The following is a 15,846-nucleotide window of genomic DNA, read 5'->3' on the forward strand; positions in this document are numbered from 1 at the left end:
ATCCATTTGCTCAGATGCCTTTTCTTGCATTTGAAACTTTCTATTTCTGCTGGGCACAGAGGAGCACACCTGTCATCTCAGCTACTCTTGGGAGGCTGAGGCAGGAGGATCACAAGTTTGAGGCCAGCCTGGGAAGCTTGGTGATACCCTTTCTCAAGATAAAAAGGGATAGGGGTGTAGCTTAGTGGTGGAGCACCCCTGGGTTCAATCCCCAGTATAAAAAAAAAAAAAAGTCCCATTGCCAGCAGGGCTGCTGAGGCCCGGTACTTGGCAGTCACACTGGGGGTGGGGGGTGGGGTCTGCTCCACTCTGAGCAAGGGGACCGTCCTACTGAGTCTGCAGAACTGGGCTGCCAAAAACCTGTGGTGCAGGAGTGCAGAGAGCCAGTAGAAGTCCAGGTATTCGAGCTGCCCAGCTCTGCAACTTCAAGCTGAGTGACCTTTAGTAGGCCCCTAGGTCCTTTCTGGAGAAAAGGGGAGATGGCAGATGGTGGCAGGGTAGGGCATTGGCAGCAGCCAAGTACCTGCCAGGGAGGTGTGGGTCTTCGTGGTGTGACCTTGGGATGGACAACTTTGGGATAGCGTGTGCCCAGTGGCTGGTTGCTAGCTGAAATACTTGCTTTAATTGGACGTCCAGTCTCCAGCCATCTGGGGGGCAGCTCCTGGGGAGGTGCCCGGGTGGAGCGGGGATGACCAAGAGAGAAACAAAAGCAGAGGCTGTGGAACATGCCGGGCTGTTGGAGGGGTCCGAGAGCCACCCCAGCCTCTGGGAACAGTCTCCTCTGGGACCCCGTGGGGCTCCTCTGTGCCCCGTGACCTAGCCTATGGTGAGTCTTCGTCCCCTTTGAGGAGTGGCTCTCAAGGTGCGTGGGGCCACAGAGCATTGGTCCCCATAGTCATCTCTGGCAGGTGGCCTTGCCCAGCCCAGACAGCTGCTTCCCAGGCAAGGACCTGGGGGTGGGGACCTGTGACAGCTGGGCCAGGCCTGGAGTCTGTGCCTCTCAGCCGCCCAGCCTGAGCTTCTAAATTTAACCGGCTATCGGCTTGAGTGGCTGGAACCTGCCACTGCACCTCAAATGCCACTCGGAATCCACTCTTCTCCCCACCAGCCTCCTAGCACGGTCTGCTCCCTGAAGGTGGAGCCACGCCGCGTGCCCACGCGAAGATCCGTATTCCTGGGTGCCTGCTCCGTCCTGGCGTGACCCGGGCCCACTTTCTCTGCCCTTGGTTCCCTGGTTCCCCACCCCCCCCATCTCTCCCTCTCTCTCTGTCTCACACACACACACACAGCCTCTGTGGGCAGCACTCAGGGACCAGCTCCACAACCAAAAGCCAAACCACGACAGTGACGGCCCCACCCAGAAGCCGTCGCGTGGAGGGCGGCCATGAGGCCTGTTATGCAATTTCCTGCGTTGGTTTCTCAGACGCAGAGGCAGGATGCAGAGCGCTGTGCGGAACCCAGAGAAGAAACCAGATCCCAGGGCCCACTGTGGCTGCTCGGGCACCCTGACCCCTCAGCTCTGCAGGAAGGCCGCCCACCACCGCGGCCTAGCTAGACGGCCCGGCTGGAAGGGCCACAGAGGACAGGCCGCACAGAGACTTCCGGGAAGACGTGGGTGGGGAGAAAGGCATTTCCTGCCCCAAGGACCCGGGATGGAGGGAGCTACAGCTTGGGGCCTTCTTAATAGTAGTAACTGGTGTGAGTCACCACTCAGGCCCAGCAGGCAGGAGCGAGAGGCTGGCTCTGGGCCAGGGTTCGAATCCTGGCTCCGCCTCTTCACAGGCACATGCCTGAGGTGGCTCCTTGATTCTGCTCTGCGTCTCCTCATCTGTGAAATGTGGGTAACACCTCCCAGTGGGACTATGTGAGGACACTGTAGGACGCGGTGAGTTCCCTCCTGGCACGTTATGCCATGTCGGCCAGGAGGCAGCCACTCTGAGGATCCCTTCCTGTATGAGGTCTGAGTGTCTGCCAGAGCTGCACACAGGTGGCCTTGACCCCTTGGTCCACCTGGAGTAAGCCCAGACCCAGCTAACAGCCCCCTCAGAGAAGCGGGCTTCAGCTGGAGGGGAGGACTTCCCCTGGGTACAGCCCACCTGCCCCCCGGCAGGTTTGGAGGCCTACAGGGTGGGCTGAGGAGAACCCAGTCTGAACTGATCACCCCAGACGACAGGTTCTGCTGTTTGTCCCAAAGCCAAGCTGCTCTCAAGTCCCAGCTTGACTGCCAGCTTGCCACCCTCCTCCATGCAGGGCACTGACCACCTAGGTGCTGGCCAGGGCCACTTCTGGGTGCAGAGATCCCCCAGCTGTGGACAGGAGCAGCTGTGCTGAGGGACTGGCTGGCCTCCCCACCTGCAGGTCCTCAGCACCAGAACCCCAGCCTCACACCGTCCTCCCCTACCAGTGGCCCCGTGGCCACCACACCAAGCCATCATCCCCGAAATGAATCACCACCCCAGAAACACCCAGATCCTAGCCAGGCCTACTTTAAAATTAACTTTATTTCTCTTTATAATTGTGGTTTTTTTTTTTTTTTATTTTAAATTAAAAAAAAAAAAAAGGCTCATTTTACATTGTCCTCGAGTCCTGTGCCTCCTGGTCAGGACCCAGGATCACTTTCACAGTACGCTCCACGACCAGAGACGGCTCTTATTGCTGGGAAGGAGTGTGTGTCCAGGAGTGGGGGGACGTCGAAGACTCGAGGCCCCGCAGGAAGCCTGGGACTGGGTGCACGTCACGCTGAGCATCCTCAGCTGGACCTGGACCCTCTCGGGGTCTTGCCAGCCCCAACTTCAGTCAGGCAGGAGGGTGGAGAAGAAGGGGCTTGGGATGACGGCCAGGGGCCCTGGTGGGCAGGGCAGGCCATGCATGGGGAGGGAGTGGCCCCTGTCTCAAATGCTTGTTCACACTCAAGAAATGCAGGCCTAGGAGCCCCAGTGCTCCAGAGCAGCTGAGGATCTCCCTCACAGCCCCACTCCAAGAAGGACCCTTGGTGATGACCAGGCCAGCTGAGAACCCCGCTTCCTGGCACCTTGCCCTGGCCCGTCTCCTCTTTAGTGCAAGAAAGACCTGAGTGTAGAGAACGGCCTCCAGCCAGAAGGCCCAGCCGGCAGAGCTGGGACCCCACCATTCCCCACTCAAGGCCACAGCCTCTCTGGCGGCTGGGCCTCTGTACACACAAAGGGAACCTGCAGTTCCAGGAGAGGGCCCAGCCCTGGACAGCGGCTCCCTGAACACCACGCTGCATGCCTGCGTCCCCTCACATCATCACTGAGACTCTTGCCAGTGGCTCATCTGCAGCAGAGGTGGTTTTCCCCTGTCTGACGGTTTCCTGTGCTTGGTCACTGTGGGTGTGAATGCAGGGCCAGAGATGCAGCTGGAGGTTGGCAAGCTTGAGGGGGCCTGGCTCGGGCAAGGGTCCCTGGGAGTGCCCAGGGGCAGCAGACAACGGTCAAGACCTGTCCTCGGGTTCCAGAGAGCAGACCCAAGACTGGACACCTGATGGCCGTCCTCAGGCCACTGTTCTGCCAGCCCAGCCCCTGCAGTGGCCTGATGAACCCTCCCTGCCCTGGGTCTAGGTTTCTTTCTCGGAGGACAGGAGAAGCACTCAGCTGACCCCAGACCTCCCAGAGGCACAGTGCCTAGGTGTGGCTCAGGTGCCCCCCACAGCCTGCCTGCGCCACCCCTGGGGCTTGGAGCCTGTCCGCAGCCTCCCCCAGAGAGCCGGGGGTGCGTCCCCTGAGATTAGCCAGAAGGCTGGCACTGGCTCCTTTGCAGTGGCTGAGGACAGCCAGCCAAGGGCGTGGGCGCCACCAGATTCAAGTCTTGAGGTCAGCGAAAGGAGGGACAAGGTGCCTTTCTTACCTTTGAGACTCAAATGAGGACTGTCGTGTGGTGCTGGGACCAGTGTGGAGGGACAGGAAAAGCTGCACGCTGCAGGGGACGAGCTGGGATGGGTGGGGACGGAGAGGGTGAAAATCCCCTGGGTCACTTACTGCTCCCGGGCCCCCCCTCCTCTGGAGCCACCCCAGGCAAGTTAAGGCTGTGAGGAGAGAGAGGCCACTGCGGATGCGCCCCAGCTCACAGCCCCCGGCAAGCACCAGGAGGGCGTCTGCCCAGGGTGGGGAGAACAGCCCTCGGCAGAATCTGTGGGTCTGCTTGAGCAGAAGGACAAGCAACTGGTTTCAGGCTTAAGTTTCCACACTGTCCCCCTTCTGAGACAACTGGGTGGCTCTGTGGCCCTCTCCCTGGACCCGATGCCCGCCCTCCGCCTCGGGCAGAGAGGTACAGTCCAGTAGGAGAGAGACCCCGTGTTGTTTCTGTTTCCTTTTTTTTTTTTTTTCCTTTAAATTCGGCTTAAGGCAAAAGTTTGGCAAAGCGAGTCTACATAAGGCCGCGTGGCAGAGGACCAGGGAGGAGGGGAGCCGCCCCACACACCGAGGCCTGGGCTTCCCCCATACTCAGTGCCTCCTCCTCCTGCCCCTGAACCCCAGAAAGAGGAGTTAAAAAAAAAAAGCAGTGTTTCAGGGATCGGCTGCAAGTGAACGGCAGGTCGAGAGGAAAGGAGAGGAAAGGAGACCCCAGGGGACACTGAAGGGTGCCCCTGAAGGTGCTCCTGGGGTCTGTCCGTCCGCTGGTCTCCCCCCCTCCCCACAGGAAGCAGGTGGCGAGAGCCGGGAGGCGGGCGGGGGGCATCAGCACAGTGAGATCCGCCCGCTGGAGAAGGTAGAGTGGTTGTATTTGCTGAATGACCAACAGCGCGTTGGGTTCTGTCTGAGCAGAATCATCGTCTGTGAGTCTAACCTAGCCAGGCGTCCTGGCTGTTACCGGTGCTTGGGTGGAATCACCACCAGCGGCTGCCCATACTTGGGCCGCCACATTAGGACCTGAGCGTCATTGGCATTGGGCTTGACCAGGGCGCTGGGCGGGATGGGCTCGTTCTTGCTCAGGATTTTGGGCTGGTCCTGGGCAATGGGCTCCCGCAGCCTGGCGCGCTGGCCCAGGGGCCGGTTGGGGTTCACCTCAATGCTCAGCTGCATGCGCCAGTGCAGCGTCTGCAGGATGATCATGTCGTTGGTGGAGGTGTTGGTGGCCACCAGCCACGTGGTGAAGCTCTGGTCCCGGTAGATGTTGGTCAGTTTGGCCACGTTGCTCTCGCTGACCGGCACGGCCCACGTGACGCTGGGGTAAAAGTTGTCGTTCATGCTGATGATGAACTTGGAGTCTCTCTTGGTGGGGCCCACGATGGTGCACGTCTCCGTGGTGTTGCCGTACCAGGGGTAGTTCACCCCGTCCGAGTCGCTGATGGCTTCGATCTTGCCTTCCTGAAGGTCGGGGAGCTCCCAGCTGGACCTAGGACAAAGAAGGCCAGGTCACTCACTCGGTCACTCAGCAAGGTTTGTCTTTGTCGTCGTAGTGGACCAGGCCCTGAGAATAGGATGGACACAGCACACCAGTGTCCTTTGACCCTGGGGCTTGCTGTCTAGGTGAGGGTCAGGTAGGAAACAGGCATCCGATGCCAGGTGGGTGACCCCAGGCAGGGCCACGTCCTGTGCTCCAGCACCATCTAAATCAGACTCCTCAGGGACCGACCCTCTGTCTTCAGTCCCACTCTGCGGTAGACCAGGCCTGATCCCAGCTGGGATTTAGAGAGGCTCCGGTTGCCCCTCCGTGACTAGGGCCTGCTGGTAGTTGGCAGTGATGACACAGACGTGCTCTGGCTGAATGACTGGCTGAATGCAGTGACCACAGAGCGGGGTCTCCACAGATACCAGAGAGACAGTGGCGTGCAGCACGGCCCCGTGTCCTTGGTCAGGGTGGAGGCTGCAGACTCCCAGAGGACACAGCATGTCAGGAGGGAAAGCAGGTCGGCAGCCCCTCCCACCTGCACCTGTGCCCCTCCCCAGAAGTGTCCTCCAGCTGTAGGGGCTGACAGGAGCCCATGGGCCAGCCAATCTAGAAATGATGCCTGACCCCTCTTGTGGCCAGTGTCTGACCCCTGGCAGACTGAGTCCTCTTCTGGGCTTCAGTGTCCTTCCCAAGAAAGGGGGTGACGCCAGCCTTTCCCTTGCCAATCAGCCCCCCTGGAGCCCTTCAGCTCTACCCTCCTCCCCTCTCACCCAGGCCAGAGCCGGCGCTGGGGGAAGTCCTGGGGCTGCAGTGCCCCTTCCTCCCCACCAGCAACCCTTCTTCCTCTCCAGCTTGCCTCGAAGGGGCAGCGGAGACTGCTGGGCCCCTTTTCTGGAGCAATAGAACAAGAGGAAACCTGACAGGGCCCCTCCCAAAAGGCTGCCCTCCCTCCTGGCCTCAGAGCCAGCCCTCAGTGCTGCGTGCTGACCAGTGATGCCCTGCTGCATCCACGGGCTGGGGAGCTGAGAGGACCGTCTGGGCAGATGCCCCTGGCCAGCATGTGGTCAGCCTGACTTGCTTTTCTCTGCAGGGGCCCCGAAACGTAGTCTGGAACCCCGTGGGCTGTCAGTCTCAGCCCCCTTGGTGGCATGGGACCCTGGGCAAGTCCTGAAAGCCGTGCAGTGGGGCAGGCAAGGCAACTTTTTCCCAGGAAATTTGGCTAAGTAGTGGGGCCCAGGCCCCGGGTCTGACCAGACCCATCCTGAAAAGTGGTTTTAGTCTTGGTTTTCTCGTTAGTTTTTTGACATGCTGGGCTGGGCTGGAACCCAGGACTCCTGCATGCCAGGCAAGGGCTCCACCACTGAGCCACACCTCCGTCTAAAGTGCAGGCAGCACACAGGCAAAGGCACTTAGTTCTGGCCCAGCCCTAGGTCACTTCCAAAGCGTCAATGGCCAATCTCTCTGGCCCCAGCCCCCTAAAGCCCAAGGCCTGGGTCAGTCACAGACAGGTGACAGCACCATGAGCCAGCAGGCAGCAGTCTCATACAGCACATTACTCAGACCCAGGACACTGCCACGTCTTCATCGCAGGGCCTGGGGGCGGGGAGTGTGGTCCAGGAGGCAGCCCCAGGGACAGGGAGCAACTCAGCCAGCCACCAGCCCCGTGACCGCATGGCAGACCCCCTTCCGTCAGCAGCCTGTGCCTAACAATGCACTCCTGGAAGTGCCTGTGCAGTCAGTGGTGTCGATGGAAACTTCTGGAGACTGTGGAGGAGGCGCCAGCAGTGGCAGGTGTGCCTCCAGGACCAAGAGACCTGCCAGCCCTGATGACCAGACGCCTCTTCTGACCCTCATTTATGCTTTCAGATTATGTGCCTTCAAGTGTGAGTTCCACACGGAGGGGCTGCACCCCAGGGGCCCGGGCCCACCCTACTCCACAGGCCCCTTCTCCTTTGCCTTCAGGGACCCTGACCCCTCCTGGTCTCCCAGCCTCCTGCGAGCTTTTAAAAACACAAATCTGGTTACACTGCCCCGACCCTGTTAAGCCAGCCAGGACTCCCGGGGCCCGGGGCCCTAACCCCGTGTGGTTGAAGCCCAGAGTGCGTGCGCACACCGCTCCCCGGGCTCGCGAGCCAGGGCCCGAGTCTCAGTGCCTCCAGTGGCCCTGCCCCTCCCGTCCCGAAGCCTTCGACCAGGAGTAGTGTCCTCCGCCTCCTGTCCTAGTTAGTAGGTACTCGCCGCTCAGCTCTGGGGCCAGCATCCCAGAGATGCTGCCCCGACCCTCCCCATGGGCCAGGTGGCCTCGGTCAGCGCTCAGTGCCATCAGATCCCCATCCTGCTGCTTCCTGGCACACGCATGAGGGTGATTAAATAATTATGCCATCATTTGTGGGCAATCTCTTCCCCAGATGGACCACAAGGGCAGAGAGGGCAGGGAGCAGGTCTGCCCGTCACCACACAGCCAGGAAGCATCCCAGAGCCTGGCCCAGAGTCAGGGAGGACAAACGCTGGTGGCCTGACCGAGGACTGTCAGTGACAGTCTCTCCTTGGGTCCTGAGCCCCACAGGGGTCTCCATGAGGAGTGTCAGGCACCCCGAGTTCCTCAGAGCCTCTGCTCCCCTGAAGAGCTGCAGGTGGGATCACCACTAGCAGGATGGGCTGTCACCACAGTGATGTGGTGACAGCGGGTGCCATTCACACAGATGTGCCAGATGCCACATGTACTCTGGGGATAGACTTAATGAAGTTAGAGGCCCAGTTCAAGGTCACACTCCTGGGAAGGGTCCAGCTAGCGCTCACAGCACGAGCCTGGGCTTACCCACACTCAGGCTCCAAGCAGCACACCTGCCCAGTGCGAGTCGGAACGAGGCAGAAAGGCTGCCACAGGAGGCTGGCGATGGGGGAGGCTGCTCCCGAGGGAGCCTCGACTGGCAGTGGTGGAGGGTCACCTGTGGGGTGACCTCAGCTCAGGGCCTCAGGTGGAGCCACCAGCCAGTAGCCAGCCCAGACCCTCCAAGGCCTTGAGGACAGGGGTGACTTTGCCACCTCTGTGACCTCTACCAGGCCGACAGGTGCACCCCTTTCCGGACTTCTGAAGAACAGTACAGATGAGGGTTCCAGGCCGTCCTCACAGTGTGCATCAACAGGAAGTGGGTGGTGAGCGGGGCCTGGGCTTTCTCCCCAGCTGGCTCAGGGCCCTCCAAGCCCCCAAGGGCCCTGCCTCCTCCCTTTGTTCAGGGTCCCCAGTCCTGACTCCACAGCCAGAAGACCAGAGGACCCTCTGTGCCAGGCCTGAAAGTTCACCAATCGCTGGGTTTCTCCCTTCACTTTGGTCTCATCTACGCGTCTCCTGCATGCTTATTCATTTAACTCTTCCCCTTAAAATTAATCACTTTTTAAAAAGTGCGACTACATTCAGTCTCTCCTAGGAAGCGCCTCTGAAAGGACAGGTTGCACATGCAGAGATACGGAACTAGACCTGCTTTCTAACGCGCATCACACATGTTGCTGGGCCCACAGCTCTCCTGCCCAGCCCTGGTTCCAATCATCCACCCAGGCCTGATTGGAATTTAGGGATTATCTCACCTGGTCCCCAAATGTGCAGTTTATAATTTGGTAAAATTTGCAAAGTATTCATTCTGGAAAAGTTGTACAACTTTACAGAAACTGAGGCCAGGAGCCAGTCCCCTAGCACACTGGACAAGGATCCAGGTGCCCCACCTGTGGTGGCCCCGGGGGCTCCGACCTCCCAGGCCCCCAGAGCTTGCTCACAGCCAGGGGAGGGCGCTAGAGGCTTCCCCCCACCCCTCAGGCCCTTTGCTGAGGCTCCCCAACAACAAACCCCACTCCTTCTGGGGCAGCCACCCTCTTCCTGCCCACCCCACCCCTCCTAACCCAGGCCACAGCCCTGGACCCGACTGGGACAGGAAGACCCACAGTGCTTGTTTAATTTTAGCTTTCGGTTATAAATATGTACTTTTTTTTTTAAAGCAAGCCCTAAAGAAGTGTATAAATAAAATGAAAACCAAAAGCCATCTCTTCCTTGCCCTCCTGCCCCAGCGAGGCCACTCACCACGCTCCATCCCTAGGCCTTTCTCTGAATGTCCCATGTCTAGTGTTTTCTTTATAACATATTGTCTTACAACTCCCCTTCAAACGCAGCGGTATAACATCACGTTCCTGCCCGGTAGGGACACCTCCAAGTCCACCCAGCGGCCCCTCACACTTCCCTCTGTAGACAGACCATGCTCCCTGCGGAAGGACACTGGGGTTGTTGGGGGTTTTTGCTACTGTCAACAGTGCTGAGTTTGCATCCCTGCACATCCATCTTTCTGTCCCCACCCCTACATGCACGCACCTGCTGACTCCTTAGCGTGTACTTTCTGGATGCCCCCGTGAGCCAGGCCCGGTTGGGGCACAGGGGTCTGTGAGCCAGGCTCCGGCAGGACGCCCCAGCTGAAGGGTATGAGATCTGAATAGCCAGCCCTCCCGGCAGAACCGCCTGGACGGTACTCCCACTAACCAAAGCACGCTGAGCTTTCTCATTTTCGCCCGATCTGACCAGTAACAAAGGACCTCAGTATTTTGTCATCTCCCTGATGACCCTGGCTGTCTTGCACGCTCCCGGAGCAGCCAGCTTTTGTTTCCAGGACTCGGAAGGTGGACAAGGGCTGGAGCCATTGCTTGGCCAGGGCTGGTCCAGGGGGAGTTCTCTCTGGGCCAGGCCATCCCCCACCACTTCCTCCCACCCCAAAGCCTCCACACAGGGACTTCCCTCTCCCACCCACCCCGCCCTTGCCTCCGCCAGGGCCCAGCAGATGGGGGGAGGCCGCCTTCCGGTCACAGAGAGGAAGCCTCGTCCTCAATTGTTCTGTGCAGAGCCTGAAGCACAGGCCCCGGGCTTCAGGAAGAGGCCACGTGGTCAGCAGGGACATTCCTCCGGGCCCCCTAGATCTGTGTCCTGAAGCCTCCTCTGGCAGGCCCTGGCAGGTCTCGGGCGGAGGCTGCAGCCTCATCCTAAAACGAGGCCCTCCTGAGGTCCTGGGGAGCACCCTCTGAAGGGGAGCCCATGGCAGCTGAGCTCCCCCCACTCAGCATCCCTCCTCCCTGCCCGCCCTTCCCCACCAGCCCCTGGAACCCCGTGACAGCAGGTGCCAGCACACGTGTGGGCCAGAAAGACCCAGGAGCCTCAAGGGCCCGGCTCTCCTGCCACAGAAGGGTGTGGGAAGCCCAGGACAAGGGATGGGTGGCAGACTCAGTGCAGCAGCCTTTAGCCCGCTCTCTGCCAGGTGGTGCAGAATGATAACCCGTTACTAGTAATCCTGATTCACAGTGACAGACCGCTAGCCGTCGTGGAGGAGGAGCTCCTGCACCCGGGGCGCCCTGAGCACCTGCGGCCTGTCTTCTCCCTAAGTCCTCCTGCGAGGGAGGAGCTGGCGTTCCCATTTCACAGATGGAAACTGAGGCTCTAAAAGGTTAAGAGACTGACCTAGGGCCTGGGGCCAGACCCACCTGCTGCCAAACATGGGTACAGGGCACTGTCAACCCAAAGGGACCCTCCGTTTGAACTACTCTCCTCTCCTCACACCCAAGGCTGCCCGATGGCAGAATCCTGAGCCGTATGGCTCCTAGCCTTGGCCTTGGATGTGGGCCAGGCTCCCTGGGGGCTCCAGAGAAGGGCAAGCTAGGGACAAGGCGAGTGTCTCCCACACAGGCGAGAAACTGTGACTTGTCACTTAGAAGGCTCTACGCCAGCTGACAGGTGGCAGTTGAGGAATTGCGGAGGACGGCTGTGGAGGCAGGTGTCTCCAACAGTCTGGAGGGGGGCTGGCTTTTAAAGCAATGTGGGTTGGACCCAAAACCATATAGAATCTCTCGAGCTGGCACGGGGAAGCGCCATTTCCCAGCTCTCCGTGAAAGTCGGGGCGTTGCTGAGGTGGCAGCTTTGGTATTTATTATTCCATTTCAAACACTTCTAACCCAGAATCTCATTCTAAAAAGTTCACCTCCTGGCTTAGAGATTAATTTCCAGCAGGGATAACGTTGGGGGCATTATGGATTTCGGCTAAGTATTTGGAATTAATATTTTGAGCACAAACCCATTTGTGAAGAACAGAAGCCCTGATGGAGGCTTGGCCACCTGGCAGGCAGTCCCCTGCCCAGGCCACTGAAGCCCAGGGCCTAGGTTTCACTGTAGTGATTCCAAGTGTCTGGGTTGGATCCAGTGGTTCTCAACTAGGGTGATTTGGCACCCCTCCCAGGAGACACTGGGCCATGTTTGGGGACCTTTGTGCTTGTCACATCAGGTAGGGGTGCTACTGGCATGGAGTGGGCAGTGACAGGAGACGCTGCTTGGTTTCTCCCTCTGCTCAAGTCCCCCAACCTCTGGCATGAAGCTGCACCCCACTCTGGCTCAGGCAAGGAGCAGGGACCATGCTGGGCCGGGCTGGTAGCAGCTTCTGGTCTACCTCACTGACTCCACTCCACTCTCCCATGCTGCACCTGAGGCTTAAGACTCAGAAACAGTAGTTATCGTAGGAAGTCTCGGATGGGGAAAATGGGAAGGCTCTTCTAAATCCCAGGTAAATGCTTCTATTTACTTTCAGGAGGCTTCCAAGAGCCCCTCAACTTCTCAGGGCACGGGGTGAGCACAGAGCACAGCAGGGCCCAGGAACTGGGGGCCTGGCAGTTCCAGCTCTCCTTCCATTCTGTTGACTAGTGATAAAAAGCTGGGCAGCCTCCTACGCTGTCGCCTGCCCCCGTCCTCCCCTTGAATCCTCACAGCAGCCTCCGGGGAGCTCTCTCCTTATCCCCATGTGCAAAGAACAGGAAGGACTTCCACGGCTGCCCCCCAGCCACCACCCGGGGACCTTCTGCAGCCCAGTGCTGCCCCTCCCAGGGAGCCGCATGCCCTCCCCTTCCCCAGGGCTGGTCCTACCCGACACCAGGGCACCCAGGGAGAATGCAAGGAGACAGACGCCCCAGAGCAACAAAACTGTAAGGGCAATGGAGAGACGGAAAATGGCTTTAGCCACTTAAACCATCCCTGACCTGAGCTATTTTTAAATTTTTAAAGTTAGGGTGTAGTCCCTGTGTAAAAGAGGAAGACCTGGTAGTAGTTGACATCTGTCCCAACTCTAGTTTCAGCCAAAATCCTCAGCTTTACAAATACTGTCACTCACTCCCGTCCAGTAGAATCACAATCACAGCAATGCCAAAGGACAGCTGCCTACACTGAGTGTCCACTCGGCTTGGCTGAGGTCGTCTTGAGTAGTTCTCCAAATAATCCGTGGGAAGGGGCTATGTTTAGCCCCAGTTTGCAGAAAAGCAAAACCAAGGCTCAGAGTGACTAAGGAACTCGCCTAGGGTCACATCCCAGAGTCTGGCCTCCCGCCCAGGTCTGCTTGACCTCAGAGTCCGAGTTGCACGAGGTTGTCTAACCAGGAACCAAGGACTGGCACAGTAATGGTGAGGTCGCCCAGCTCCCTGACTCTCAGCCTGGCTGAACAGAAATCAGGCAAGAAATTAGGCTTAGCCAGAAACCCCTGAGGGAAACCTTTGTTTGTCGACAACTGTCCCGGATGCTTTGCAAAGCCAGGCTGAAGCCTTCTTAGGAAAGGTCCTCCCTGAGTAACCAAGAGTCACGTTTTCCTTCCTGGAATGGAAGCCAGCCCCCCACCTAAACCGCATTAATAGCCTCTCTTATGATAGGAAGAACTAGTGAACGGAGACCAGGTTTCTGGAGGGATGCCCACAAGTGTCTCCATGGGCCCTGTGTACCCCACAGTCTTTGGGAAATCACAGTTACAGCCCGTTTTTAAGTTTACCACAATCATCCTGCTTCCCTTAGAACCTAGAGTCGCTAAGTGGACAGGGCACGCAATTTGTGCCCAGCCGTCTGCAGCCCTTCTAGCCCAGCATGATCGTCCATCAGTGATGGGCTCCAACACTGGGGTAAACTCGCCTCTTCCTCACCTGCAGAGCTGGGAAGTAACGCTCCCTGGGGTGGGTGCTGAGAGAGGGCTATGGGGCTGTGTCCAGGGACAGTCATGGGCATCAAATTGGCAGCCTGCCCCTTGGGGCTCACCTAGGTCCCACAAAGGTCCTCATGCTCAGAAACAACTTTTGCACAGCCCTGTTCCAGGGTGACCAAGTCAAGTCATTTCCCCTAAGAGCATCTCCAGCTGCCCTTTCTACCTTGGGATGGCTATTTCTGGGTCAAGGAACATGCCAGAACAAGGACCACACAAACATTTCAGAGACCAGGCTGCAGGGAAGAGGCTAGTGGGCTCCTTAGCCGTTCCTAGTCAGTTCTCCATTGGAGGGACAGCAGATGCTGACACTGCTAATGCCTGGGAGGCTGAGAGCTTCAACCAGGTTTCTAAAGCTAAGGACCCTCTCAACATAAGGCCCCTTGCAATGTCAAAATGTTCCCAAGCACCCCTGAGGGCCTCATGTGTATCTGAAAGCACAAGTTCAGGCCCAACCAGAGGGCTCGAGAGTCCAGCACAAGGGGCAGAGCAGTGGCCTCTCTGATGACCCCTGACGGCCCTGACACTCTTCAGGCAGATGGAACACTTGTTTGCTAAAAGAGGCCTAGGGAGGAATGTGGCTCTATTTTCTTGGCATCTTGGAGGGAAGGACAGGAACCCAGGGGGCAATGGCCAGTAGGTCCTAGAGCCATGATTCCTAGTCTGGATCAACAAGTAAACCCTCCAGGGAGTCACCTGGCCCAAGACCATGCAGAAGCCACTTCCACGGCTGCCTAAAGCTTCCCTCTGGCCAGGGGAGGCCCCCTCCGTGGGGATCTCTAACCCACTCCTCCCGTCCCCAGGCCTCCAAGCTGACCCCCACCAGCAGCCCCCAAGCTGGGTCTTGAACAGTACTCACATGCCCTGCTCTCCGTACTGGTTGTAGAACTCCATGTGGCTGCATGCCTGAATCCAGCCAACAATCCAGGTCTCTTTCTTGGGGATGGGCGGCATGACCACCTGGGCCGAGGCCCGGAAGTGGGGCGTCCGGTAGCGGAGCACCACACTGGAGGACTCATCAATGCTGGTGGGGATGGGGTCGATAGAGGCTTTCACGTCAATCACGGTGATCCCTTCCCGGAAGACTCTGGCTTTGCCTCCGATGCTCTGAATACAGCCCATGGCACACAGGACCACTCTAATCTCCTGGGAAGGCCAGCAGTCCCAGAGAAAACAGGGCATTGAAAGGATGGAGGCTGCGGGACCCAGTGCAGAGGGGAGGTGCAATCCAATCTCAAACCTCAAAACTGATATCCATAGGATAGAAAACTCACTGGGTCCAGGGGATTTGCATATCACTACCTTGGGCCTGTTTATAAATAAGGATTTTGCTGCATCTCAAGAGCCCTGGGCTCTCTCTTCTTCTCCTAGCAGTGGACAAAAATCACCGATATTCTTTGGGTTAAAAAAAGAAAAAGTTTGGAGTTTAGTGGATAGGCATGTTGTTCTGACTTCCAGCCCTTCCGGGCCTCACACGCGGGGACGGCAGCTCGGAGACTCTCCCTGAAGTCTTCGGAGGAAGCAGGCGAGCGCTGGCAGACACATAAATAAGGAAGGCTCGGTCCCCGCGCGGTCGCGCCACCCTCGTTGCAGAAGACTGACTTCCTGCCCTTCTGCCTTCCGCACGCGCTCCCCCGGGCACACGCGCCCGCCCGGCGGGGCCCAGTCAATTGAAGAGCGGTTTCCGTTCACTCGGCCGAGGTCTCGGCGCCCCGGGGCTGGGCGCCCACCCGCGGCTCCCGGGAGGCGCGCTCCGGGCTCTGCGCTCGCCGGGTCCCCGTCGGCGCCCGCTGGCGGGCGCGCCGCGTGCTCCTCGCCGCTGTCGCTGTCGCCGGGGGCAGCCGTGCGGGGCCCGGGACTGCGCTCCGGCCGCCGCCGCCTGGTTCGCCGCGGCCACGGAGGACCTGCCGGGAGGTGGAAGGGATAGAGCGTCAAAGTTGAGCCGAACTTTGCTGCGGGGGGCGCGCGTGGGCGGCGACGCGTGTGCGCGGGGCGCCGGCTGCGGAGCTGACGGAGCGGCTCTGGGCGGTCTCCCCGGAGGCGGCGGCCCCCCCGCCAGCCCGTCAGTGGCGGCCGCACGACCGCGCGCTCCAGCGAATAATCGCCGCCCGTGACATCTCCGCTGACACCCTCGCGGCCCGGGGTGAGGTGGGGGGCGACCCGCTGCCACTGCAGCGGGCCTCCAGGACTTGCCCGGCGCCCCTTCTCCACCCGGGTCCCTCCAGTCCCCTGGGGACGCAGTCCTAGTCCCCAGACCGGTCTGATCGGGAGCGCGCTCCTTCTCGGGCGGGGGTCGCGGGACCCCAGGAGGCGCAGTGCCCCCGCCCCGCCGCGTTGGGCACCCCTGTCCCCACTCCCCTACCGCTAGCGGCCCCGGAACCCCGCGCGTCGGGCGCGCTCTCCACTGCCGGGGAACTTTGGCGCGCACGCCCCCACCCGGGCAGCGCCTCCGACTCACCTGCCCCTG

The 15,846-nt window shown here is 59.5% G+C and overlaps 1 protein-coding gene across 3 annotated transcripts; it reads right to left on the minus strand.

Moving 5' to 3' along the window:
* Nucleotides 1-2,483: 2,483 nt before the first annotated feature.
* Nucleotides 2,484-15,128, minus strand: Fam78a (family with sequence similarity 78 member A). 3 transcript variants are annotated; one of them, XM_027942750.3, is made up of 2 exons: nucleotides 14,239-15,128; nucleotides 2,484-5,352 (listed from the first exon to the last, which is right to left on the minus strand). In XM_027942750.3, exons 1-2 carry the CDS (start codon nucleotides 14,559-14,561, stop codon nucleotides 4,824-4,826), a joined length of 852 nt encoding a protein of 283 aa, XP_027798551.1. In that variant the 5' UTR covers nucleotides 14,562-15,128; the 3' UTR covers nucleotides 2,484-4,823. The 3 variants fall into 3 exon arrangements, with proteins under 3 accessions (XP_027798551.1, XP_071457162.1, XP_071457163.1); XM_071601061.1 differs by lacking the exon at nucleotides 14,239-15,128 and adding an exon at nucleotides 9,872-10,068; XM_071601062.1 differs by lacking the exon at nucleotides 14,239-15,128 and adding an exon at nucleotides 9,707-9,852.
* Nucleotides 15,129-15,846: the final 718 nt, after the last annotated feature.

Source organism: Marmota flaviventris, chromosome 13 (genome assembly GCF_047511675.1).
Source record: "Marmota flaviventris isolate mMarFla1 chromosome 13, mMarFla1.hap1, whole genome shotgun sequence".
NCBI classification, from domain to species: Eukaryota; Metazoa; Chordata; class Mammalia; order Rodentia; family Sciuridae; genus Marmota; species Marmota flaviventris.